Source organism: Anser brachyrhynchus (assembly GCF_964034855.1).
Source record: "Anser brachyrhynchus genome assembly, chromosome: 14".
Taxonomy (NCBI): Eukaryota; Metazoa; Chordata; class Aves; order Anseriformes; family Anatidae; genus Anser; species Anser brachyrhynchus.
The window spans coordinates 13278606-13291250 of NC_137709.1; the positions used below are offsets into that span (position 1 = coordinate 13278606).

General features: G+C 49.3%; 1 protein-coding gene across 2 annotated transcripts; it reads right to left on the reverse strand.

Moving 5' to 3' along the window:
• Positions 1-1052: 1052 nt before the first annotated feature.
• PAIP2 (poly(A) binding protein interacting protein 2) lies at positions 1053-10176 on the reverse strand. Of its 2 annotated transcripts, XM_080555332.1 has the most exons (5): positions 10022-10167; positions 9327-9382; positions 5933-6092; positions 3395-3574; positions 1053-2144 (listed from the first exon to the last, which is right to left on the reverse strand). In XM_080555332.1, the coding sequence occupies exons 3-5, from the start codon at positions 6068-6070 to the stop codon at positions 2079-2081; spliced, it is 384 nt and encodes a 127-aa protein (XP_080411458.1). In that variant the 5' UTR covers positions 6071-6092; positions 9327-9382; positions 10022-10167; the 3' UTR covers positions 1053-2078. The 2 variants fall into 2 exon arrangements, with proteins under 2 accessions (XP_080411458.1, XP_080411459.1); XM_080555333.1 differs by lacking the exon at positions 9327-9382 and having other exon boundaries at positions 10022-10176.
• Positions 10177-12645: the final 2469 nt, after the last annotated feature.

Sequence of the window (12645 nt, forward strand, 5' to 3'; positions counted from 1 at the left end):
CTCCCAGCTGAAGCGTTCAGCTGCCACTCACCCCGAGCCGACTGCACACGGGCTGAGAAGCCCCAGAGGAAGCTCAGTGACAAGGGCTGCAAAAGCAACCGCTGCCAGCTGCGCGGGGGTCCTCGGGTGGGACCCCAGCTTCGGCTAAAATCAGCTGTAGCATGGTAGGATGCTACCTCCTGACCCTCTGCATGTAGGTGCTTGAGTTTAAACGGTTTCCAAAATCAGGAGAAACACCAGGGTAGGTTTGTTACTTCGAGGAAGGCCAGCAGGTCTGGGAAAGCCAGGGGAGGGAACGCTCAGCAGGGAAGCTGGGAGAAATTGTTGGATGCTGCAGAGCAGCAGAAAAATGAGTTGGTCTGACTGAATTCCTCAGGAGAGCAGACTTTCCAGCTGGAGCAAGACTGGCAGCAAAGCAAAGTGGTTATGTAGTAAGCTAACACCAGTGCAAAGGCAGTGCCTCACTCTTCCTGTTCTATAGCACCGTGTGATTTCTGAAATGTTTCCATCGGGCTTACCCACAGCTTAAGAAAATAAAAGTATATACATACAGCAGCAAGGCCGGGCAAAGTTCTGACACGGAGTGGATCAGACCCCTACCTGAGGGCTGCTGGAGGCTACCCGTGTGGCCACCCCACAGCTCACTCACCCCCTCCTGCAGCTCTGTCGGGTTTATGCAGGCAGAACAGCCCCTGAGAGCACCCCGGCTCCAGCAGCTGCCGTGCCAAAGCCTCCGAAAGCATGCGCCAGGCAGCAGTTTTATATAGTGCCATCAGCTGTTAACTAGGACTTCCTGTGCTGCCAGAAACAGTGGGGCTGAACTAGGATTAGCAGTGGTGAGAACGAAGGAAACTATGGCCAGGCAAACACACGGAGCAGTCAGAGGACAGAAAAGAGCAGCCAGAGCCCGAGCTCAGACCACTTGGGGCTATCTTGTCACGAGCAGCCTTGTGGGCACCATCTCTGATGCGCAGCAGAACATCATCCCTTCCCTCTTCACGGTGCCGAATGAGATTCCACGTGAGATGCACACTCATGAGACAGCCACCAAATCATTTCTACTATTATTTATTTTTTTAAATATTTTTGAAAAAATATAATTTTTTTACAATATTTTCAACTTAAACACTATTCACACTGAACACGTATGGCAGCTTAACCTACCCAAATATGAAGTTTAAGAAGCCAAAACTGTTCTAGCTTTATTAAAAGAAAAAAAAAGGTCATTGTGCTGTAGACTATTGTGTAGTGATGATTAAACAAAGCAAGGGAAAAAAGCACCACTCAAATCACTAATGCTAGGGTTTTCTCGGTTAAATCCAGCTATAATAAAGTTGTACGCTAAAAGTTACATAGGCAGTGCTATGTATGTATCTGGGTTCCTGGAAGAAATTGTGATGAAACTCACATGTCCTTTAACATAATTAGGAAGTGAAACATTTCTAACATGATAACACACTGCAAGTACAGGGAATTTCTTCCTTCCGATCACTTGGATGTTAGTTCAGTAGCTGAGATCTACGACTCTGTACAGGTCTGTAAAATTTCTGTTAAAGCTCACGCTGCTTAAAAGAAGCATGAATTCTTTTTTAAGGGGAAAAAAGTAACATTAGTAACAATACTGATAGTTCAAAGGAAAGTTAGCTAATTTGCACAACGATCAGATAACCTTGCTTTCATTTTAAAGTTAAGGCATTATCAGGTGCAAACTAGCACCAGTTAACACATCTTTAGTTAAAAACAGACCATCCAAAGCAAATTGCAAGTCCTATTTAAAAAGACAGAGTCTGCAGAAGGTTTTATAAATGTGGTACTTTGTCTCAACTTGACTGGTGCTTCCTACCTCACTGTCTCCTTTGCAGAGAGCCAGGGTCCAATTATGTTTCCATTAAACTTTTGACAGATTTACTTAATAACAGTCTCAGCACTTTTATTGAGCATGCAAGACTAACAAAACTTTGGCAATGCATAAGTGTAACACAGTGACAAGAAGAGAGAGCTTTTACAATTAAATCTTCTAATACTGGCTTCACAGTGTGGAAATTGTGCTACATCCACCAAAAGAGGGCCCAGTCTACTCAAATATTTAAGTACTTCACCCCAGGAACAAACTCCTTTGCGTTTGGATTCAGATTACTCTTGACCTGAGGAAGGGAAAAACAGAACTCTAGTTGAATCATTATTTTCATCCTCCACTTCCAAACTGAATACAATTCTAGGTGGACAGCATTAGGAACATTTAGAGAACATTCAGAGTTACAGTCAGGCATATAACACAGTTTCTGCATATGCTAAATTCTCTGTGCTCATTAGAAAAGACCACTCTGTGCTAGTACCTGATCCTCCACTAGCACCACCTGGACGTTTCAGTCAGAGGAGGGCTCAATGAATGGGAAACAAACAAGAAAACCACAGGCATGCACCAGAACCCGCAGCTTCAATGAATGCTGAAATAGCTTTTTCTGTAGTTAAGCTGTTAAATGTGCCACAAGGTTTTTAGATCTTGCTTATTTAAGCAAGAAGAGACTTGCTCCGGGAACTTAAGCCACTTCTGGGAATTTAACATGTATGAGCACCGCATTGTTTAATTTCGATGCCTGTGACTACTCAGTCCTCCCACTTGGCAAGCAGCTGCTCTGCAACGATCTGCAGTTAAAGGTGGGGAGACAGCATCTCCAAAATGAGCTGTTTATCATTAAAAAAGAAATGGAGGATTAGGCTTTCATGTTCTTGGGTCTAAGCTGCTTAAACTTGGAAAGGTTTGTGTGTTTGCATCTGAATTTCACAGCAGTGTGTGATATGACTGTGCTTCTTGTACTACCTACGTCAGCAACTCCGCATTGCATTAGGGAAAAATGTGTGCCCACTGCCCTTTCCTTTCAGTTAAGCTCTAGACTAAGAAGCCATACAGCAGGAATAGAGGGAAATAATCAGTTTAGCTGCTTCCCTTTTCCTTAGAATTTCTATAAAGAGTCCTGCTGTGCTACACGTGGTTGAAATCAGACCTTGGAATGATTTGTACCTACCTAAGTGTTGACAGATGCTGAATTAAACTTTTACACTCCTCCCATGGCACCTCACAGCCAGCGCGCTCCACTCACCACCTTCCTTTCACAACATAGCATGCATACCCAAACCCGCTTGAATTTATGCCATGGCCTAGGAAAGGCACCACACGGTTACGGAAGAAAGCCACTGAAGAGGTTCTGTCACCTGAGGAAGCACACACCTTACTCGGCTGTTCCATGCTTCCCCCTCCACCACAGCCACACGTGGCTTAAGAGTCCCCGGCCCACACATAAAAGATTTTCTGCCATTAACAGCAACAAAAATCAACCCTGGATAAAGAGAGATGTGAAGTTATAGAAATATAATGATGAGAAACTGAATTTACCACCAGATCCTCCAGTGATGAGCTGTCACTGATAACAAGGTCATTGAACTGGTCCTGGATTTGATCCATTGTTTGTGGGAGATCACGGGCTGGAATAAACCATTCGTGCTCCTCCTCTTCTTCCAGCATCTCCTGGAAACAGCGCTCAATAAACTCTTCTTCCCACAACTCCTCTTCGATCTGTAGAACAAGAAGAAACTGCTTTATCGACAAAGCTATTGAAAACTTGTGTCTTCAAGACTTTTGTACCTAAAACTGACCCTCTTTCTAGCTACGCCACGGGACGTCTGGCAGAACACCGTGCCTGTGCTGCAGGAAGGCAGGCAGCTCTGATTTTTTAATGTCAGAAAGTGTGTTGTCTCAGGAACTCGCAGCTGGAAGGGAACGGCAGCCCTAGCTGTTCACTTCGCACACTTACCACGGAGAGCTTCTTAACGAGCACGAGCAGCAGAACGCCAGTTCCAAGGGGAAATGCCAGCGGGGCCAGCTAGCCTGGGCTGAGCCCGCTGGAAGCGCGAGGAAGGGAACACACGCGGCCTACGGCACGCTCCGCACAGAAATGTCCTGCAAGGCTCTTGAGGGGAAAAAAAATGACTGCCTGTTACTGGGAGCAGGGAACAGGCAGCATCTCCTACGGCTGTGCGCTCACACAGCGCAGTTCTAAGGAACTCCGCATGATGTTGGCGGTCATTAGGAACGCTGACCTGCAGTCCTAAAAGCAGGGTAAATCAACTGATGCAGAACTGACACGCACAGCAAAGATTAGAGGGAAATTTTGTTTGGTTGTTCAGTAAACGAGCTTTGGAGGGTGTTGATCCTGACAAATTTCCTGTGTCCTGTACCACAGTACTCGAGAGTGGAAAGCAGGGAAATAAAAGCTGATGCAAATGACTTGCCAGACACAAGGGAAAAAAAAAAACAAAACAGATTTAAAGTTCGTTCAATGGAAGCTTAAACAAGCTTACCTATTTATCCTTTACTCTGAAACCAAACATGCACTCAATCTTGAAGTGGAAATCAAGTAACATACCAGAAGGTAGTGTCAGAGTTCAGGATTCCCATAAAATCTTGGTCCCCTGTGCCTCGGGTCAAACACATGCACGAGCTTGCTTAGTGCTCAAGAGGCACAGCTTCTGGGGAGCTGGGACTCATTACGGTATGCTCTAAGTGACTGTCCAGACAATTCAAACCCCACATGAGACACTGACTTATTAATTTCCCCAGTAAAGCACCCCAGAGAGGGCAGCAGTCTCCAATCGATCCTCCATCCCGTGCGTGGGTAAAAGGAAGCCGTGGGCACACAGCCACAAGCTAGAGTTACAACAGGGGTTGCCTGACTCCAGGTTTTTCGTTACACGGTTGCATACCTACAGGTGCTTCCAACAGCAGTCCCAGGAGCAGGAAATGGTGTTTAATTCCCCGAATGTCTCAAAACTGACACTGTCCATTTGGATTCTCCAGCCCGCTTAACTTGCTCGGTTTCCCCAGAGGGATGTGCCTCCAGCAGCAAGAGGAGAGGCCGTCACACGGCGTCCGCCTGCCTGCGACCATTCTCCTCTCCTCCCCCATCTGTCCCGCTCCCCGAACACGAAGCCCAAACACGGAGCCCGTACCTGGGAAGCAATTTACTCCCAGCACAACCCCCAGCTCACTCCCCAGGTACTGCACATCCTGTAGGCTAATTACAGCGCCAGCCCCGAGGAAGAAAAACCCACCAAACAGGAAGCGACACCGAGGCCATCCTGGCACATGCACAAGAGAACTTTTTGTAAGCAACCTGAATTTCTGATTAGCTTGGCACCCTAAAGCGAGGGCTGCAGTCATACCGCAAGTGCTGCCTCAGAGCCCGCAGCGCGCTCCTACTGTAGTGGAGCACAGAGAAAGCAGCAGCTTGAGTGCAAAGACCAAGTAACGACAGAGAAAAGGGCACTGGAAAGAGGCGGGCTGCTCCCAGCCTCCAGCAGGGAGCCAGCTGTGCCCAGGTGTAAGGGGGGAGCTGAAGTTAAGGCTTCCTCCCAGCCAGACTGCCAACACCAGCTCCGAGTTATTAAGCATTAAGCAACCCGAACAGGACCGTCACCCCACAGCTATGTCCAGCAACTCCCTTATGAGCAACAGCCCTGCTGGCAAGGCGAGCACGCACCTGAATTTACCCAGCCCTGGACTGCAGCTGGCGTGTCTGCACACGCAGAACCAGAGCGGCTCAGCAGCCTCGCAAGACCAGTCCTTTCCAAGGTGCCACTTAACGCCTGTCAGCTACATTGCTTCCTCCTTCCCGCAGCAGTAGGCAGTTAATGGATGCATTTGAACACTCTACACCCCCCATATTTTTCACCACGATAACAGAAAATAAGTATTTATTGCTGGAAAAAACACCGTCAGTCTGTTGCCCCGAACTATTCCAGCAAGCCCACCTAAAAACCCCAGCACAAAAGGACTCCCAGCCTCGGAGCCCAGTCAGCAGGCCGCAGCGCCGCTCCCTGCGGCTGTAACGCGGTAAGGCACAGCACGGGACATCCACAGAGGGCAACGACTTGCCTGCCTGTTAAACTCCTCCTCGTTCTCCATCCACATGTACTCCGCAAAGGGATTGTCGTCTTCGTGAGAGTGACCATTGATAATCACATCTTCGCTGATGATGCTGGGGCTAGTACTGCTGCGACTTGGATCTTTCATGGCTGCGTCTCTGATCTGAAGTCTACAATTAAGAAATGCAGTAATTAAAGACGTGCAGATTCGCTCATCGCCCTGCTTCTGCATAAACCCAGCCCAGGGGAAGGCTGCACCTCCGCGCGGGGGCTCCAGGTAGCTTTACCGTGACGGCAGCAGTGTGTGAATAACACGAGAACGAGGAGCGCTGCGATCGCAACGAGGGGCAGCACCAGAAGCGCCATGTCCATTGTACGCAGATTCAGGTGACTTTGCCAAATTAAATCTCACAAAATCAGCAAATGCCAAGCACTGAGGCCAAATAAAAGTGTCAGAAAACTTTGAAATCACGCATGCTTGCAAATAAGAGAATATTTAAGGTGACATTCGAGAAACAAAAGGAAAATTTGTTTTCTGAAAATAATTCTAAAGCTTTCATCTGAGTTTTACCAAACTCCCCTGGAAATCAGCTGCCCGGTGTCAGTACTGCTTAGGAGACAGCGAGCAACACCTTAGGGGAATTTCCATAGATATCCGTGGCACAGGAAACTCCAGTGCAACTTTCAGAGCACCCAAATTTGGATACAGGAGAGATTCTGTGATTGCATGAACCAATTTTCATGGCTGTTTCACTGCCCAGGAAGCTTGCAAGCTCTCACAGGCAGAAACCATTACGTGCTGATTCCTCACAGAGCCAATTTGGCGTAACAGTTCCTACAGCTCCTTCATTAGCAAAAGCCCCCTGATTGAGAAGCTTCAGGTAAAGGTGTCGTTAGGAACTGGAAGACAGTACATGCTTGCCTCTCGTCCCACTTCATTAACGTGGCCTGAGTCACGTCTGGAGAGCGCTCAACATTTCTGCGTGTCCGCAGTCCGTGACAGCCAACAGCCCGGGCTCAGGGAACGAAGGCAGAGCTGGTAAGCGTGTTTTGTTCCACCTACCCATGACTAAAAGCAGGACAAAACCCAAATTTAGACTTTTTTTTAAAAAAAACGAAGCAAACTATATTGCAGCCTTTCCACCAGGCTTGCAAGGCATTCAAGTTCAGAGACACCTGAGGTTCTATATCAGAAATCTTACTTGTGCTGTAATGAGACGATCCTATTGTTCTTCCTACATCGTGCTTCAGTACGACTATAAATACTGCAAAAGCTGAGTATTTTTAGATACCGATATGGCAGTGTTGAACGTCCTGACAACAGCATGAAAGAATTAAATCACAATAATTAATCTAGAATGCTTTTATAACCTTTTGGTGTATTTTCAGGGGGACTGCGATGACCTACGGGTTCACCCAGTAGCTCAGCTTCTAGATGCAGCCACGAAGCTATGTTTGTTCTGTCACAGCTGTCTGTGACTGGTAACGATTTGCAGCTTAGGACCAAACAGTGTGCTAAAAATGTGCAATCAGTGCAGCACTGAGGAAAAATTATTTTTATTTTATTCTCAAATCAATGTCTTAACTAGTTGTCCGTGTATCAGAAGTGATTTATTGGGAGAAGCAGCTATCAAAGTATAGCCCTCGTTGCTGTTACAGTGCCAGGGCTTACCACGCTGAAATGCAAGGGGAAACAGGAGCTGCCATCAGCCCTACTATCTGTGGAATTAAGGCAAGTTTTACTTCACAATTTGTTCTTGATAATACCAGGTCAGAGACCCACCACATCCAAATGATCAATTAAGAAAAGCACAAAGAAAAAGGAACTTGCCTGCTTGGCTCTACTCAAGGTTTTTAAATCAAAGGCAAGCCCAAGTACGGAAGTCAGTTTAGCTCCCTAGGAAGTACAACAAATGAGACCAGAAACTGGGGTATTCTAGCAACAGAAAACAAGTTCTTTTTGATGTTCTCTCAAAACAAACTTCCAAAGCATTTCTGGCAGCGTTTAACATAGGACAGGAAAAGACGGTGCATTTAACACCCCAGCTCCAGCCTGAAGCTGTTTTATACAACTTCAGCTGCTCACAAACGGTACGCACTAAAAGAAACAGAAGACCTCAGTCTGAAAAGCCTATATATTTTTTTCACTAGCACATCTTTTCACCTTTTCTTTTGTGAAGTGCATCTTGATACTAATATTCCACTGGATTTTATGCACCCCAACAACATATACTGCAGGTGAAAAGCTGCATTAGCAGCGTAAGGTAGTCAGGTCAAATTCCAGGGAGCTTCTGTACAAAAACACTGCACCCAGACATGTTCACAGAGGTTAAAAAACGAACAGAAACCCCTCACCGTTATAAAGCCTGAGAGGTTAATTTGTTAAATCACTGGCCAGTTTTCCCAGTTCTTAAACACTGAAGTAGAACTCTCTGGTCTCGGAGAGGGGAAAAGAAGCACAGCGTTTTGCGTTTGGACTGAAACGACTTTTTCCATTACTGCTCAAGGATGAACATCCAAGGCCTCAACCTGAACACTTGCAGTTTATCTGATGACGCCCTATGTCTGCTGATCTTTTTTTATAGGAAAACATGTGAACGCTTATCCCGCGCTAATAGCCAGGAAGCCCCAGGCCAGTGCCCAGGCACGGCACTCCTTGTAATTTGATTTTCTGCAACTCATAATAAAATACTCTACGTGGAGCTTTCCATTTCACCGTTTCAAGATACGAATCAGTTGGCCTTCTGTGCTTGAAAGAGGATGAGAACCGTCTCATCTGTTCACTAGTATTAGATGCAGGCAGCTCTGAGGAGAAGAGCCAAATGCCACTTCAGCCTTCCAAAAAGGCACGATCTGAGAAGGCTGTTGTAGAAAACAAGACACAGTGGCAGGCAACACTACAGTCGTGAGTAGGAATACATTTTCCATCTGGGAATAGGTGGAGAGCAGAGGATCTCAAAGCTCCTGACACTAAGACGAGGAAAAAATAGCGTTAGTAGTGCTGTGAAATAGAAAAGATGGAGAACTCTGCCACAGCCAAACGATGCGAGACTCAGCCCCAAGCTGTTCTGGGACAGGGCGGGTGGGAAGACGCACAAAGAACAGTGTAAGTGCACAAGGGAAGGCTGAAAAAAGCAGGATTTTTGTCTAAGGAACTAACAGAATTCAGAAATTAAACATGCAATAACGACAGAACTCGTGGTCGGCTGCGTGTGTTCTGCAGGCGGTGCAGAGCTTACAATGCCAGAGCACCCCCGAGGCCCGCGGAGTTGTTTCTCAGGGGGTGGTGCTGGGCTCGTAGCCACAGCGAGCCCCACACCAGCCACCCGTACAGCTCATGGGCTTGCAACTGAAAACGTAGCCTCGAAAACACCAACCGCGGGATAATTTTATCTAACACCTACTTCCGAAAAGCAGGTCGGCGGGTCTAGTTCCACAGAGCAAGCCCCAGGTCCTCGGCCTTGAGGAAACAAAAACAAGGGGGACGTTTGTTTGTGAACACCCCGCGCGTGCCTCACACGGGGCAGGACGCGGGGCAGGGCGCGGAGCAGCCCGGCGGGCGCTGGGAGCGGCGGGGCCGGGAGCGGCGGGGCCGGCAGCGGCGGCACGGTACTCGCTGCCCCTGCGGTCAGGGAGGGCCGGCTGCCGGGACCAGGGCCGGGTACCGGGACCAGGGCCGCGCCGCCTGACGGGGAGAGGGCGCCTGAAGCGGGGCGGCGCGGCCTCAAGAAGGAAGCCTAAAGGAGCGGAGGCCGCCCCGGGGCTGGGGGGCTCGGCTCGGCCCCGCGCCCCCCCCCCCGCGCCGTGCCGGGCTTTGTTCGCCCACAAGGGGCCGCCCCGCGGGGGGGGCCGGATCCCGTCAGGCGCCGCTCCCCCCGCCCCCCCCGCCGCAGGACCCGGATGCACGCCGCAGACAATGGGGACGCCGCCGCCGCGGGCCGCCCCGCTCCCGCCGCCGGGGGGCGCCGCTCACGGGGAGGAGAGGACGGGCCGGGCCGGGCCGGGCCGGGCCTGGCCGGGAGGGGAGGAGCGGGCGGCCCCCCCCGGCCGCGCCCCCCCGGCGTTGGCTGCAGGCCGGGCCGCGCCGCGCGCTGCTCACCTGCGCGCAGAGGGAAGGGGAACGCCGCGGGTGCGCCCGCCCGGCTCCGAGCCGCCGCTCCGCTCCGCTCCTGCCCCGCGCCGCGTCCCCGCCGCCGGCCCCTCCGCCCCGCTCCCCTCCCAGCGCCGCAGCCCCGCCGGATGTGAGGTCACTTCCGCTACCTGCGGGACCTCGCGGGCCACGCCTCCGCCGAGCGGGGCCGAGCCGCCGCAAGTGGCCGCGGCGGCGCGCGGCCTGCCGGGAGCTGTAGGCGCTGGGTGTAGTTCGCCGGGAGGCCGGCGGCCATTTCGCGGCGCTCCGGGGCCGCGGCGCGGGGCATGCCGGGAGGTGTAGTCCCGGCGGCGCGGCAAGCCGCCATCTTGTGGCGCCGCCTGGAATGGAGGCGGGTGCTCCCGCTGCGCGCTGGGGGCCTGTGGCGGGGACCTGTCCTGAGCCCCCCGCCTCAACCCTCCCCCTTACAAAAATCGGGTGACAAAACATGCTGTTTAGCCTCTTCTTATCCTCCCCTCCCTTAAAACTCGGGGGGAATGACTGCCTTCAGGGGCTGCCATCTTAAGCTCGGAGGCTGCAGCCGTGCCGCCCCGGGTGCTCGCCCCTCTAACACCGCTGCAGGCCGCTGCCCCATTCCCACGATCCTAAAACACCAGAAACCAGACACCGGGAGTTAAAGGCCCTTGGTGCCAGGCAGGCCACTGCCGAACACGGTGTAACCGCTAAAAGCGGGGAACCTGCCCCAGCAGCAAGTGGGAAATCATGCAGCAGAAAGCCCTTTGTGTGCGCAACAGCGAAACCAACAGATGGGTATTGCTGAGGCTAAAGTTGCACAGAAATTGTAAATAACCTTGGATAACCCCAAAAAGTAATTCTGTACTTCTGTATTCTTCTGAATAAGAAAATATCTATTGGAGGGACCGCAGGGGTTAAAAAGTTGCCAAACGTGAACCGATTATTCCAGGCTCTAGCAAAGCACCAGCTAGCTTGTTTGGCTTTGCCCTTCCACAGCAGCACCTGTTGGGCTGGAAAGGCTCCCGTGTGCAGGCTGCCTCCCCAGGAAGAAGGAAACTACTTGAGGGTAACTTTCATTAGTATTTCTCTCCTCAGCCCTTTCCTTCCTTCCAAATTTTAGTAAGGGCTAACCAACTCATAAAGTATGTTTACTTTTTTTTTGTTTCTGGAGGGTAGGTTCTGCCTTAAATGAAGCATTGTATACATATTTTATTATTGTTCTTATTTTCACAATGTCACACTGTACTTTAATGAATCCCTCCATTACATGTGCCTTTCTCAGCTGTAACAGAGGTGGCTTCTTCTGTTTCTCAGTGTTCAGCAAGCCCAGGGCCTCAGTTGCGCCTCTGCTGAACTACACATGCAGCAAAGAACCAACAGCCTCAGGAATTATTTTTCTGAGTTGAAATTCATACATGAATGCTGGCATCCAGATCAGTGAGCCTGCATCTAGTCTTTCACACGCATGGCTCATGTTCTGCTCCATTTCCCCTCCATCCCTTCACGGTGCAGAGAGAGTTATCCCGAAGCACAAGTAGTTCATGGCAAGATCACATACCCTTCTGCCATCCAAGCATGCTCCTGGCATCTCTCCTCAAGGTTAAGGAAAGCTTTCTTTTTGTCAGAGATTAGCATAATGCATGCATTCTCTCCTTGGCCTTTGCATATAACAAGACACTTTTCAGCAGAACAGGTTTGACTTAGTTCCTGTACACACCACTGTGCTTGTGTACAGGTATTGAAGACTTCCATACAGCCTAGCAAGGTTCTGAAAGTACATACATTAGAGATATCCAACTTTCACCAATTTCAGGAACTGAGCTAGAGAGCCAGAGACTTTTAATTTCCGAACTGGGACTGTGCTGCAATTCCTTTATGCCTGGGATTGCTTTGTTTAGACACTAAACATGACCTACCGTTTTAGTACCCAATCAGTTATCCAGGTTAGCATTTACCACAGGCCGAGGACACTAGATCCACGATCACTGAACTGCATAGGTATTTAAGGTGATCATTAATCGGTAAGGAAATGCTACTTTACAAATAGAACATACACAGCTGTACAATTTCAATACTTTAATCTTAGCTGTGTATGTTGTAAGGAAATAGTGTTAAAATGCTTACAGGAGGGGGAGACCTTGTAATTCTGCCTCTCTCCTTCAAAATAAATTATCCATCATCTTTAGATAAGCAGCATGTCTACCAAAGATTAAATGACTGCTTTGACTGAAGAACCAAGCAGCCTCTTGGAGATGGATGCATGACAAGTGTCATTATAGGCAAGCAGGGGTCCAAGTACATCCTTGTGAGTTAGTTACAACAGAACTGATTCCCTGGTTTCTGTTACATGCAGTTTCTTTTAGGGGCCTAGGTAAGCAGCAGAGAAGTTTTGAGACTAAATATGTTCAACCATGTTACACTAATGAGTGTCATGTACCAAGCAGTAACTTATTCTGGTAGAAGTGCAAGAAGTCACTGCATGTTAAGATTTAAGTAGTATATCCAATGCAAATTAGCTGCTTACTCACATTTCATGACTGTCTGTTCAGTCCCCAGAGAAGTTGCTACCATCACTATATGAGATACTTAAAAGTTTTACTTGATTCTCTCACAAAGGA